This window comes from Gymnodraco acuticeps, unplaced genomic scaffold (genome assembly GCF_902827175.1).
Source record: "Gymnodraco acuticeps unplaced genomic scaffold, fGymAcu1.1, whole genome shotgun sequence".
NCBI lineage: Eukaryota > Metazoa > Chordata > Actinopteri > Perciformes > Bathydraconidae > Gymnodraco > Gymnodraco acuticeps.
In genome coordinates, this window is record NW_022992090.1 from 993,826 (window position 1) to 1,007,863 (window position 14,038).

The 14,038-nt window shown below is 43.3% G+C and overlaps 1 protein-coding gene across 8 annotated transcripts in view; it reads right to left on the reverse strand.

The window, feature by feature from the left end:
• The window catches only part of LOC117537445 (RNA-binding motif, single-stranded-interacting protein 3-like), a 141,132-nt gene extending 127,383 nt beyond the window's left edge, over positions 1–13,749 (reverse strand). For 7 of the 8 annotated variants that reach the window (XM_034202667.1, XM_034202663.1, XM_034202661.1 and 4 more), the window contains exon 1: positions 12,517–13,749. In XM_034202667.1, coding sequence (XP_034058558.1) covers positions 12,517–12,591 — 75 coding nt within the window. In that variant the 5' untranslated portion in view covers positions 12,592–13,749. The remainder of the gene's footprint in view (positions 1–12,516) is intronic. The other variant, XM_034202664.1, reaches the window with a different exon arrangement.
• Between the last annotated feature and the right edge of the window lie 289 nt (positions 13,750–14,038).

The window sequence follows — 14,038 nt, forward strand, 5'->3', positions numbered from 1 at the left end:
TAGCAGACTAATGTCTCTGTCTCATCCAATGGTTTAGTACAAATGTCAGCATGGTGGTGGAGTTTGAGCAGCACTGAGGCAAAAAAACACATAATGATAAACTATTATTTAGCAGTGGCTTCAGTTACCTTTCACCTCGCTGCTGCCAGAATGTGACACAGACTCCTACTCATTCAATGGTGTTTTAAGCAGTGTTTTGTTATTAATAAAGGTGGTTGTTAAGCCTCACTGCACGAACACCCAATAGTAAGCGTTGCTCTTTAAACCCTGGCTAAAGAGCAGTGGCATAATTGTCAATATTTGAAAAGCAGAATTTGAAGCTGTTAAAGATAGATCAAGCACACCTTAAGCGTTTAAAACCACTTTAAATGTTATTTGTACCCTCAACTGTCAGTCTCCTGCACACAGAGAAACTAACAGCGAGAGACAGCTCTGCAGAGCGACTTAGCCGATGAACTATTATTGTTGGAGACTACCTTGACTTTAAACAGCAGGGTTTCTGGGTAGGGGGGACTTGAATATGTAGTTAAACTTGGCCTCCTACTCCAGATACTGCAAGGTTAAGAGTATATTAGAGGATGGGAAAAGCAGCTGCAAAATCTGTAATCTATTTCCCATCTCCTTCACAGAGATTGAGAATGTGGGGCATTCAGTAGGGACGTGCAGGAGTGCAGATGACCTACTGAAAAACCTCCGTACTACCTCTCCATAGTGACACTTCACCAAGGTAACGCTTTGTACAGCGCAGGATATTGCTGAGATGTCAGAACTGTGTTTGGTGTCCTCAATACTGTTATAGTGGCTCTGCTAATCTGCTGCTTTTGGTACAGCAGCACCAATATCAGCAGTAAAGTATCAAACAGTAGCCGCATGCACAAATCCCAAAACAACGTTGTCACACAAGTACAGTTCTCGCAGACGCACACACACGCCCGGCGCAAAGTGTGCTGAGAGGCCAGGCAGGACAGCACGCCTCAGTAGTGTGTGCCAGCCTAATCTAGTCAGGCCTTTTATCCCATCTCCTCCCTCCACTTCCACTTAAATCAACACTTCACTGAGAGCTACAAAGCTAGTTTGCACCCTCGGCACACACGTACACATGCTTCACTTCTCCTCCTTCGTTGGTAGTCTCTGTTTATCTCTCACGTTGGCTCTCTCGCCTCATCTCTCTGCGTCTCAGGCACATCGCTCAACAACACACATTTACTCACACACACATACACACCAATGGGCAGTCACACACCAAAACATACTTGTGCACAACACACTCCCTCACAACAACTTTGAAAAAGACTGGTAGTCTCTGAGGAGAGCCGGCAGTGTGAATGAATAGAAGCTGAATGTAGCTTTACAATCTGTGCCCAGTCAACTGTGTTGGCCATTGCCCAGGCTGAGAGTTGGTACCCCAGAAAATAATCATCCACAGAACAAAAGTAGGACTGTACATTGGCAGTCATTATAGAGGTCTCCCTGAACTCCATACTGATGCAGTCAGCAAGTCCTCAAAGCGGGAAAAAAAGGTCCCAGTTTCAAAGAAAGAAACATAAGGGCATTTTTGGATCGGTCTAGATGGAAGATTTAACACTCAGAAATGGTTAGAAACATATCGGTTTTGTAGTTAAAATAAAGTACAGTTTGAAGGACGAATGCTGTTTCCTTTTAGAGATGGATTCGAGTCGTGGAGAGCTTCCCAAATATTTCTTCCCGGAGGCGGGTAGAGTCCCATGAGCAACAGTCCTACAGGAAGTGCAACTCGAACCGTGCTCTTGTTTATAAGTGTCAGTGTCTTTATTCATAAATGTCAAGTTGAAATGTCACAAACACCAGACCGGCCTGCCAACAGGCAACACAACATTTGGTGTTATGCTATCTTTGGAAAATCGCTGGCATATGAGTAGAAGCACACACGCAGTCTCTTATTCTCACACACACACACACACACACACACTGAGGGATATATAAACAGCTTACTCTCAAGTGTCATTAGTGACCATTTGCTCTGGATGTGCTCCCTGCAATCAGCCTATGTTTGGACTGCCTTAACATGCATGCCCCCATGCACACACACACACCCACACAAGCACTTACACAGTTGCGTAGAGAGCTCTGATAAAAAAGCATGAGAGCTCTGAACAGTAATTTGACTGGGGCCCAACAAAAGGAGTGTTTTCACAGGATAATCCCTGGCTGGGACTGCAGGGGTTCTGTGTGTGTGTGTGTGTGTGTGTGTGTGTCAGAACCCTGGAGAGTGGGTGTCTGTGTTTGTGTGTCTGAACTTGTGCAATTGTATATGCGTGTTGGGGATCAAACCATGCAGGGAGGGTTTTATTCGGGATGTCATTAGCAGGGAATAGGAGATGTTTGGCCAGGCCATCCACCTCTGGCTCAGGGACAAGAGTGTGTCTGTAACTCAGCTAAACTGTTTTTAAGGGCAAACACTGTTTTACTGAGTTTAAAATGCCTTTCTTTATATATTCCTCTCATATTGAGAAAGACTAGGTACAGAGGATGAGCTCCAGAGTTAGTTCACACTTGGAACTGTCCTACTGTGCTACAGGAGGCGAAGAAAAACGTGTCCCGTGTCCTAGAAAGTGCTTTTATTTGTCAAGGATTTAAACCTCAATGTTAACTGCGACTGGAGGAGGGAAGGGGATGCACTGTGCTTGGTGAAGTTGACGGTTTCTTGTGGTTGTATGATTATACGTCTTGGATACAGTATGTACAATTATTTTCGAAATAAACATATTTATCTCGGATTTGTGTTGTTTTTTTTATCAATCATAATAGCATGTGGTTTGGTTATATTTAAATAAAACTATAGAAATAATTAGGAATATAAATATTTGTGTTGTTCATTGTTTTGGAATTAATGCTCATCGGTTGAATCTTGGGGCTTCATTTTGTAATTGTTAAACTTTTGTGGACAAGATGTAACAGCTTTCTTTCAGTACAGGCAAAATATCTCAGCAAATCCGTGTCTTGCTGTTAAATATGCCGACAAAAATACGAGTTACTGTGAAGAGCAGGACGTATTTTGTAGAATGTAACCTTGGTGTGCTTTAAGGTTTCACGGCGTATTTGTGTAAAATACAGGGATGAGGAGTGAGAGCTCTTTGCCTTTATTTCCATGTGTACAGCCTGCATCTAACCCTCAGGGCTCAAGCTGGATGTATAGTCAGCACGAGGGGTTAACAGGAGCCCTGCTGCTGATACCTAGGGTGGAGGTTTGACTTATCGTTCAGCATGGGATTTCACCCTCACCACTTGCAGATGAATCATATGTGATCCGGCCATATTGCCATTTAATTATTTTCCCATCATTCTATTATAACCCTCCACTGAGTTATGTTTTCGGTACGTTCTCATGTTTTGTTTTGTATCTGTTTATCAACAGCATTAAAATACATGCGCTTGGTAGAAGGTTGAAGCATGGGCCAAGAAAGAACGCATCTGAACTCAATCACAGGGCAGATGCATGCAATATTTTTCACTTATGGAAACAGCCTTGGCAGAGGTGTGTGCTCGACGAATGCTATTCTATTTTGTAAAATGTGTACGGCTGGGAAGGTAACACCTTGTTTGATTAATACATATAACATTGGTAGGACCTTAACGTTCGTAACATCCGTGTTCATGAAAAGGAAAATAAAAGTGTGCTTTTTTTCACAACCACATCTCTTAAGGTTATCCAGTGGTTTCTGTAACTGCCATGCATGTTTGTAAGGTCTTGCAGCAACCCTTTAATACTAATTCAAAATTAGGGCTTTTCCTTACATGTAAGGTTTTCTGGTTCATGCATGATTTAAATTCTATTAAACTTGCAAAATGAAATGTGTAAAACATGTAGAGTACAGATGGATTTATAGACATTCATCAGTGTCGGTACACCTGACCTGTGTTTAAGGGTGAATGTAGCTCTGAGTAAAACCAATCGGAGGGTCGGTGCTTCGATCCCGAGCCGAATAATGTCAACGTTTCCTTGGCCAACAGGAAAGTGATGGGTTGCTTTGCTAAAATCAAGTGTGGCCTATGATCTTCCAGGGATGGACACATCAATTCCAAGAGTGGTTGAGACTTTCCCAGTGATATGTAGCAAAATATGATAAGCTCTTCTTCACATTTTCTATACTGAAGAGTCAAACTCTCATTCCAACATCTAAGACTACACCAATTACTGTCTCTGCTCTCCAAAAATTGATGGGTTCTACAGGTCCTCTATTTTGGAGGATATTAAAATGTATTGTGTGAAATATATGGTTGCTGAAGAGACAGGTAAATGGCAAAATGACTGGAATGTGTGAAAGATCACAGATCAATTTGTGCTAACTGTGTAAAGGTATTCAGGGCTGGAATTGTACTTAACATGTCTGACCTGAGCAGCTCTCTGACAAAAATAGACAGAGGAGAAGACACAAGGAGAAGAGAGAGTGTGAAAGGAAAAGAGTAGAGAGATAGGAGGAAGCAACAGCTAAGTAGGATAAGGAACAACATATGGGGGAAATTCCCTTGGGCCATTCTTTCAATTATCTCTCTGGTCCCTGGTGTAGGGATCACTCGCCCACCAACGCACAAAGCCCCCCCACCCCCACACTCCCCTCACACAAAAGAAGAATAAAAAATGCGCATGCTGATGGTTATAATGACATCATGGAGTTAATACACAGAACGTATGCAAATAATGCCTGTGTGTTTGAGATGTTTTCAATTATATGAAGAGATTTGGTGTGCAAACATAACATAATTATCAAATGTCTTGCTTACATACTAACAGTCTGCATATAATCTAAACATGTTTAACAAGATTTCAAATGTAAACAATTAAAACATGTATTTTCACCCCTAGACAATCCAGCACAGGATAAGATAGGTTGATTAAATGCAAAGTGTATTACAAGCCTGAACTAGAGTATATAATAAAGCCAGCTTTCATAACAAAAACATTATCTTATTAATCAAAAAACAATCTTTATTGTACTATAATTTATTTGGTCTAATTAAAGCAGAGAGATAATGAAATTCATAATGGCAGTATCTGCGACAGCACGGACGTGTAGGTGTAACAAATGCAGGCAACATCTGCCATGTGTGATGCAGCGCCTGACTAATGCCCACACTCAGCACTTTACTGAGGCATATCATGGGTCAACAGGCTTCGTGTAAAAAAATCTCCCAATCAGGTCGGCTAATGATGCTTAAGCTAGTAAGAGACCCCAAGACACCAATTTTCACCAGACACCAAAATCCAGAGTTTTCTTATTCTCGACATGATATAATAGGCCATGTTTAAAGGGAACACTACATTAAACCAAAGGTAGATTAAAGATGGGGTATGTAATTTATTTCAGAAACACTTTTTGTTATATTCCATGGAATGCTCTTAACATCCCGATAGCAATGAATACATTAAATGCTTTGACAATAAATACATAAAAAAAATTCATCTGTGGAAGCCGTAGCGCTGTAAAAAGCACGACCAATCATTTTAGCCGGCCCGGCTAAAATAACTGGATGGCCTACCTGCCTGTCAGCCTTCCACCTGTGCACAAACTTATCTCGTGCCCTCATTGGTCATGTGCGCGTTCGTGTGTGTTGGAGGAGGGGCTCTGTAAGGAAGTGGCAGATTTTTTCCGGTTGTGTATTTTCAAATTCTAGCGCACTCGAGCTGGTTTCTCCAAAATGACCTACCCCACCTTTAAGTGGAATGGAAGCATCACATGGCCCACCAATACCCCAATGTTCTCAAATAGGGGAAAAGTGTTATACGTTTGTATGAACAAAGTAAATAAAGAGATGTTGACTATAAGAAGTATTTTGTCATTTGCTTTCCATTGTTGACCAGTTATAACGAATACTTCTCACTTAAGGATTCAAGATGATTTTTACACATGAGGCACCAGTAAGCTCTCATACTTCAACATCTAAACATGATTTGCCAAAAACTGGAATTATGTTTGCTGCTGGACAATATTAGATCATTGGACATTCTATCAGGAAGTGTTGGGGACTGGTGGAGCCCTCGGCAATTTCCGTGGTGTAACTGTTCGAGGTCGAGGGCTCTGACAGGGGCTTTTAAGAGGCAGAGAATCCATTAGACAAGGGTCGCTACAAAGTGGCCAACTATTAAAAATGCAGCAGCACCATTATTCCCTGACCCTGCCTCCAACTGCTGTCTCCTTCACTGCACCACTCTTTATTTCCCTTTGGATCTCTATCTCTTCTTTCAAATTCCTTTTGCTACCGCCATCTGTTCTCTTTCTGATATATCTCGCTCTGCTCATCTCCTTCACATCCCTGTTTCTCTACCATTTCGCTCCCTCCTCCACATATTTTCTATTACAAAACTGGCAGGGGTGTAGCCTCTCTCACCCCCTCCTTGCATGTGCTGACCCGCCGCAGCTTTTGCACTCCTATCCGACATAGCGAGGCACTGGTCAGCCTCCGCTACTGTAGTGGGACAAGAATAGAAACAGCCCGCGGAGAATAATAAAATGGACATATATGGGTGCTTAGGAGAGTCCCTTTTAAGCAGAAATAACCACCCAGGCCCGGCAAACTGAACAGATGGTAGGAGAGGGGGGGGAAAGAGTAGGAGAAAGCAGAGAAAAGAGGGAGCAAGAGTGATGGGATAGGGCTTTAGAAGAAGGCGACATAAGGCTGTTCTCCATTCTCTACATTGGCATATGATGCTATCAAGAGCAGAGTTTGAGATCCAACCAAAATAGAAGCTTAAACAACAAGCATATGATAATACTGTGGGTTGTAAAACTGCAGCGGGCGCAGGCAGGTTGATGTGTGAGGAGAAACAGGGCATGAGCAGAATGCATGCCGTGCCATACAACCTATACCCTGTTTACTTTGCACACACACACTACTCAGTTTCCGTATATGTGTGTGTGATGTGGGCTGCATAATTTATGGTCGCTGTTTCTGCTAAGGCGGAGTACTTTATGTTTGACAAGAGGAGCAGAGGCTTGGAAGGAAACAAGAAGGGAAGGAGGTGATAGTAAAACGGGAGAGCGTGTCTTAAATGTTGTCTTTCATTCCCTCCTATCTTCCTGATGTGTACCCATCACAGCTAAGCAAACACTGGCCACATTTATCTGCCGCATAATAGAGAGTAATTGAATGTGAAAAGCTCATTTGAAGGATGGAATATTGTATTTAGACGTCCGGGCGTGTCCGCATGTGCCATTACTTTGATATCAGCTGACTGCTGTTTCTCATTACCCTCATTAAAGCTCCTCGTGTGACAATGAGCATATTAGCACACTGATCTGCAGCAAACTCATGATCGGATGCGTGATAATGCAACTTCACCATTCAGCTTCTCTCTTATCTGGCTCTCAATGATAATCCTTAAAGATGCATATCCTCAGTCAGTCATTATCAAAGGGTGAGAAGTTGATGATGATGATTGATGATGATGATGGTTCATATGTAGAGAGAGGTACATTCATGTTTGAGATAAGAGAAAAGGCACAAGAGGAACAGGAGATAGGGAAGAGGTATTTTTTTCCCTCATGATGAATTTATTTTTGCAATTACAACTTGAAATGATGAAGACACTTGACAAGGTAGTGCAAATATAAAGCTCTTGTGTTTCATGTTAAGCTTTTACAAAAAAACGTAAACGATAAAGATCCTAGAAAGATAAGGATGATATGTTTGTTAACTAAGATAAGAAATGTCCATATTATCTTCGGTGTCTGTCTGGTGAACTCTACTAAATGTTTTCTGTTTATCAGAAGCTTTATTGTGGCAATAAACAAATGTATGTAAAATAATGCATTTTCCTTGTCAAAACCAAGCAGCACCTAACATAATAAATGCCACTTTTCAATGTAAAAAAAAAGGCAACATGTCAGATTTTGTTGTTATTGCTTTGAAATATTCGGTTATGACATATTGCGACCCAGCCACGGGAACACGCTCAAAACGTCACAGCAACAACCACAAGCTATGATAATTAGTTTTGGACTTTCATTTGGTCCAATTAGGGATTTCACACACTGGATTTCCTGAAAAATGCTTTCAGTAGATTAAATTATGCCCCCTAAACTACAAAATAGGCATCAACAATACACCGACTGAAAACTAGCTCACTGAGGCAATTGAGAGAATCCAAAACATTGATTGTACTTAAGAATGATAGATTTCCCCAATAGCTAGCCCCCCCAGCTATAACGTATAGTTACATTTGAACAAATCACACCGAGGAGGCAACAACGCAGCTGTGCCTCGGCATCAAACCCCCCCCCCTGATCCCCTTAAACCCTCTTACAGCCATGATGAAGGGCCCCAAGGCTCATAAGAGGGCATGCTGTCCCTCCCCACCCCATGCTAATGTATGCTAACTGTACCTATTGCCCATTATGGAGGCAGAGCAAGAGCAATTCTCTGTTTAATAGCCGCACATTTACACACGCACTGTCATCAGGCTAAGCATTGTTAGTTTAAGCTCGTCATTTCATAACTGCCTTTGTGTGTCGCGTGTTTAAAGAACGCTATTGTACGCCAGTGAAAGCAGCGCACACACACACAAACACGCAGGATAGATTTCCACAGGAGAGCCACCATTCTCTGGAACCAAGATTAATAAGAGGCCGTTTACATCTCCAATCAGATCAGTGAGCGCGAGCAAGGGAGGGCCAAAGAGAGGTGGTGGTGTGAAAAAGGGCCAAAAAAGTGACCCAATAATAAATATGACTGCCAAGTTTTTTGTCCCCTCTTATCCATTGTACAAACAGAAAAGAGCCTGAAAGCACCTGCACACCTACATTCACACCCACACACATTTACAAGCACAAACACTCCTCAAATTTAAAGTCTGAGAGCAGCACGGGAAGATCAAAGACTGGACTGTTGTGAGGGTCCATATAGGGCCTCCAACACACGCACACACAGACACACACACAGACACACACGGATACACAGAACTGTTCCTCTGGGACCCGGTTGAGCTTTAATGACAGCAAGCTGCACGAAGAAGGGGTCAGGCATGGGAGTCGCTGTTCAGAGGCCACACACACGCTGACACACACACTCACAGCAACACAGGATACACACATCCACGTACGCACACCAAAAGTGAGCCAATGTATTCAGCCCACGTTCACGCACATGTTGGCGATCAAAGTTACAAGCTCATGTACAGTCACGGATACAAAGCTGACATACAGACTCAGCTTTTATTCATATATGGATAGATATGCGAACACACACACACACACACACACAGACACACACAGATTCAAGCGAGAGGGAACACTGGGGAGCATAGGATCCAATTTGATTTGACCTTGACAGCAGCGGGAGGAAGGGAGGGCTGGGAGGGACGGAGGGATGGAGGGGAAGGAATGAAGTGATGGTCTGGGCCAGATGCCTGTTGCAGATACTTCAGAGAAATTAGATGACCTTGAACTGATGGAGATAAATCATAGAACAGGACACAGCAGCGTGACACGGTGACATCTGCACACATAAAACGGCATGACAGACGCACATCAAATGTAGGAGTTAATCTAATGTACGTTTGGATACCTCGTGTGAAATAAACCTACAGATTAAAACTCTATTGGACGCTCAGTGATTGAGCTGACAGAGCTGACTATAAATGCTAGAGAATTTGATGAGATTCCTCTTCACATTCATTAGAAATCTGGTGCAATCACTACCGTTTGCTAGAATCGTAAATAGGCAGTATTAATGCAACATTAATGAGGAAAAAGCTGCCAGAAACACTGGTTGTCAAAGTTTTCTGAGCATATTCTTATTTTTTTAAAATAATTCAGATAAAATGAACTGTGTTTTTGTTCTTTGTAATTCTGTTCAGGGAAAACAATATAAAACAAAAGAAGACTATTTGCCAAGAGACAATTACCATATAGTTTCTTTCATTAAAAGGACATTTAGAAACAACACAGTTTATATTACCCAGTTGTAGACATGCATTTACTCTTCCAGATTAGCCAACAAAGAGACGTGCTCGTCATTGGCGATGTTGTTTATTACAACGGAATCGCAGATGTGCTTTAACAACAGCTTCTGTTCCTAAAATCATCAGACAGCGCCCAGATGTGAGCGTGTGCAGATCCCAGATCAGAAGATAAGTCGCTGATGTCGAAATGCTGCAAATGCAATCTGCTCGTCATCAGCAAGTATATTGTGCAGTTAATTGGAAATGTTGATCTTGTTTTCTGAACTAAAGCTAAAGAGCTGCATGTGTTTAAGCCAATGAATACAATATATTAGCCGGCTTCTACCTGATTGAGCTGAATTTGTGAAAAGATGTTTATACACTCTAACTAGATTGATTAACCCGGACTATAACAGTGTAAATATGCCTATGTGTAACCAGTTGAGCGCATCTGAAAGATATTTTTGTTCATATTTTTTTAATAATCATATCAGCTACAATAAATCTCCCTATATTGAAGTTTCTCTTGATTGGATCTCGTCCCAAAATCAGTCGTCATTAAAGGTGAGGTGGGTAATTTTGGAGAAACCGGCTCGAGATCGCTAGAATTTGAAAATACACAGCCGGAACAAATCTGCCACTTCCTTACAGAGCCCCTCCTCCAACACACACGAACGCGCACATGACCAATGAGGGCACGAGATAAGTTTGTGCACAGATGGAAGGCTGACAGGCAGGTAGGCCATCCAGTTACTTTAGCCGGGCCGGCTCAGATGATTGGTCGTGCTTTTTACAGTACTACGGCTTCCACAGACACATTTTTGTATGTATTTTTTGTCAAAGAACTTAAGATATTCATTGCTATCGGGATGTTAAGAGTATTCCATGGAATATAACAAAAAGTGTATCTCGAGCCGGTTTCTCAAACTTACCTACCCCACCTTTAACTATAACACATGTACAAATTAAAACAGCCAACATCCACGTGAGATCTTTGTGTTTGTGCGGTGGCTGTAACAGCTTCTTTCAACACATATTTATTTATTTATATGTTATTTTTAGGGTGTTAAGTCTTCTTTTGGAAATAATTAAGACATTTAGAGAGAGATCTATAATGTTTTGGAGAGGAGAGGCTATTTTAATAGTGCTCTTAGGTTTTCTGGAGGGCACCATGCAGCTGTAAAACAAATACAAAAATGAGATCAGATTGTTAATTGGCTGGAAGTTCACTGTTATAGATTTGTATTGGATTCTAGGGAAGGAACCCTGAATAAGACAATCCTACCATTGTGTTATTGGTTCAAATAAAGTATATAGGACTTCACATTCCTATAAGATGCGTTGCTATTAGACTGCAAATGAATCATGCATTCTAAGTATGGCTCAAGGTTCAACCTATTTTTAAAAGTGGAGCAATCATTAGCTTACCTGTTCTTCCCACACCGTGTCCACCCAATAGCATGATCGCTCTATTCTCAAAGCATCCCACTCCTACACTTTTATCTTTGCATCGCTCTCCATCTCTCTTGCCTGCTGACAAGTACACATTTACTAAATATTGCAGCAAACCTGCCAACTCCTCACACTTACTATCACAGGAAAGGAAAACAAATGAATCACGGCAGACAAAGGGATATGGCAGGCTGGGCGATATGATGCAGGAGCCATCGATCAGGCCTTTTGCAATCCATTTTCCTCCTCTTGGTGGTAGAGGATTCAGAAAGGGGAATATCTTGTGTGTGTGTGTGTGTGTGTGTGTGTGTGTGTGTGTGTGTGTGTGTGTGTGTGTGTGTGTGTGTGTGTGTGTGTGTGTGTGTGTGTGTGTGTGTGTGTGTGTGTGTGTGTGTGTGTGTGCATTGATGATAAGTGTGAGTAAGAGAGAAGGAATAAAAGTGAAAGATCCGAGAAGAGAAACTGAAGTTGGTTTTGGTAATCGGAGAAGTGTATCAGGTTCCAGCGTCTACACAGCATGGAATCATGGGTATGGGGCTGGGGATGGCCAAGTGACGACGAGGGGGAGAGGATGTCAGAGCAGAGAGGTACAAAGTAGGACAGAAAACAAGGACTGAGGGAAGGGGGGCTTCATGCCCTGAACTTGAACTTGGAGCTGGTGGGGTTGTGGAGAGGGGAGGTCTAGGGTCAAATATTTAGTGTGGAAGGAAAAGGAAAACCCAGCTGAGTGATACCTACATCTCAGAGACGGATGGGGATAGGGGGCCATTTAGCAAGCTTACTTGCGGGGGCCATTTCGCCATCGTTTTCAAACATTGGAACCTTAAAGAGAGTCAATCTTGGTATTTTTCTTGCTTGGTAAAACACAATCTTAATCTTTATATATGCTGGGGACAGACTCCTTTTTGGATCATGGTGCATTAATTAAGGAACACGACATGACTCATGGGTAAATTAAACATGTCAAGGTTGTTATTTTGTCTTGAAATGGCCCTGATTGGGAAGGAGAATTAAAATAGGCAGAAGATATAGAGTTTATTAAAAGAAGGTTTTCAAGACGGCATCAAGGTGATGTCTTATTTGCGACACACAAACATTGCCTCTGAGTTCGGAGAGGTAAAATAGGTCAACATCGATGACCATCCTACCTTAGTCTGGAGATAGTGGGGGTAGTAGTAGGTGTAGTGGGGGTACATTGGCTGCTGCTCCAAACGTTTTCCCATGTAGCTGGAATCCAAATGAAGGTCCTGGAAGCTGGAGAGAGAAGCTCGCAGGTGAGGGAACGACCACTCCAGGGGGGCGGCCAGTGTCCTTCAGACGAGTGGGGGACGTAGAGAGAGAAACGTTCTCCTCTTACTGAGGTGTGTGATAAGCACACAGAGGAAGGGAAGGATAAGACGACAGATCGTACTTGGGATTTCAGTCCGTCTACTTGTCTGGGAGCTCACAAAGAGAGACAGAGAGAATCCAGAGAAGCCGCAAAAAAGGAGTTGGGGTAGAAGGAGGTGAGGAGAGAGAGATATTAAATGGGTATATCAGCATGAAACAGAAAGCAAAAGGGGAATTGAAAAGCAGGACAGAGAGAGGGTAAAAGGAGAAGGGAGAAGAGGAGGAGGAGGAGGAGGAGGAGGAGGAGGAGGAGGAGGAGGAGGAGGAGGAGGAGGAGGAATGGATGGGATCCGGTTGCTGGTTCCTTGCACTCTCCGCTCTAAAAATCAGACCCACTCTTCTTCTCTGCTGCCCTCAACATACCCTGCAATTTGCTTTCTCCGGCGCCCCTTGCTCTTCTCTGTCTCCTTCTCTCTTCCCGTGTATCCGTTTCCCTGTCTCTCTCTCTCTCTCTCGCACCAGACGAGAGCCCAATCCCACCGGGAGCTGGGCTGTATCCTGGGGAACACACACTGTCCTCCGCTGCTATCCTCAAAGGACAGTGAAATCAGCGATGAACTTACACAGAGGAGGACGAGGAGGAGTACGAGGAGAGAGGGTGGTCTGGAGCTGAAGCTGTGACTGCCTTTCTTCTCACTCTCTCTTACTCCCTCCCTCTTTTGTTAAGCTCCGGGGGACGGATAGGTAGATATGGCAGGAGCCTGGCTTGGAGGATGAGCAAAAGAAAAAAGCCTCTGTGAGAACTCCTCTGGCTCGGGGAGAAGTAGATAGTCCTATCCAGACGCGCTCTCACACACAGAGGAAAATCCCCTCTGATCCACAAGGTGCCTCCTCCAACTCTTTTGCTTTTCTTCCCCTCTGCGACCCCTCTCTTTTCTTCTCAAGCTCCTTCTCCCTGACCGCTTGTTTCCCACTGTGCCTGGCAGCCGTCACTGTGTGTGAGGTGGCGGTGGTGGTGGTGGTGTGTGTAGTGTGTTGTGTGGCTGTTGCCGTCTGCTCCACTCTGCGTGGTGAGGCAGAGAGGGGCTCGGCTTCAGCGCAGCTATGCTCCTCCCTCCCTCTCTCTCTCTCTCTCTCTTCCTCCCCTCTGTCTGTGTCTCTCTCTCCCTCTGTGTTTTTCATGGAACTATAGAACAGTGGGAGTGGTTGGTCCTGCCCTCGCTCAAGCCCTGGGGTGTGTGTGTGTGTGTGTGTGTGTGTGTGTGTGTGTGTGTGTGTGTGTGTGTGTGTGTGTGTGTGTGTGTGTGTGTGTGTGTGTGTGTGTGTGTGTGTGTGTGTGTG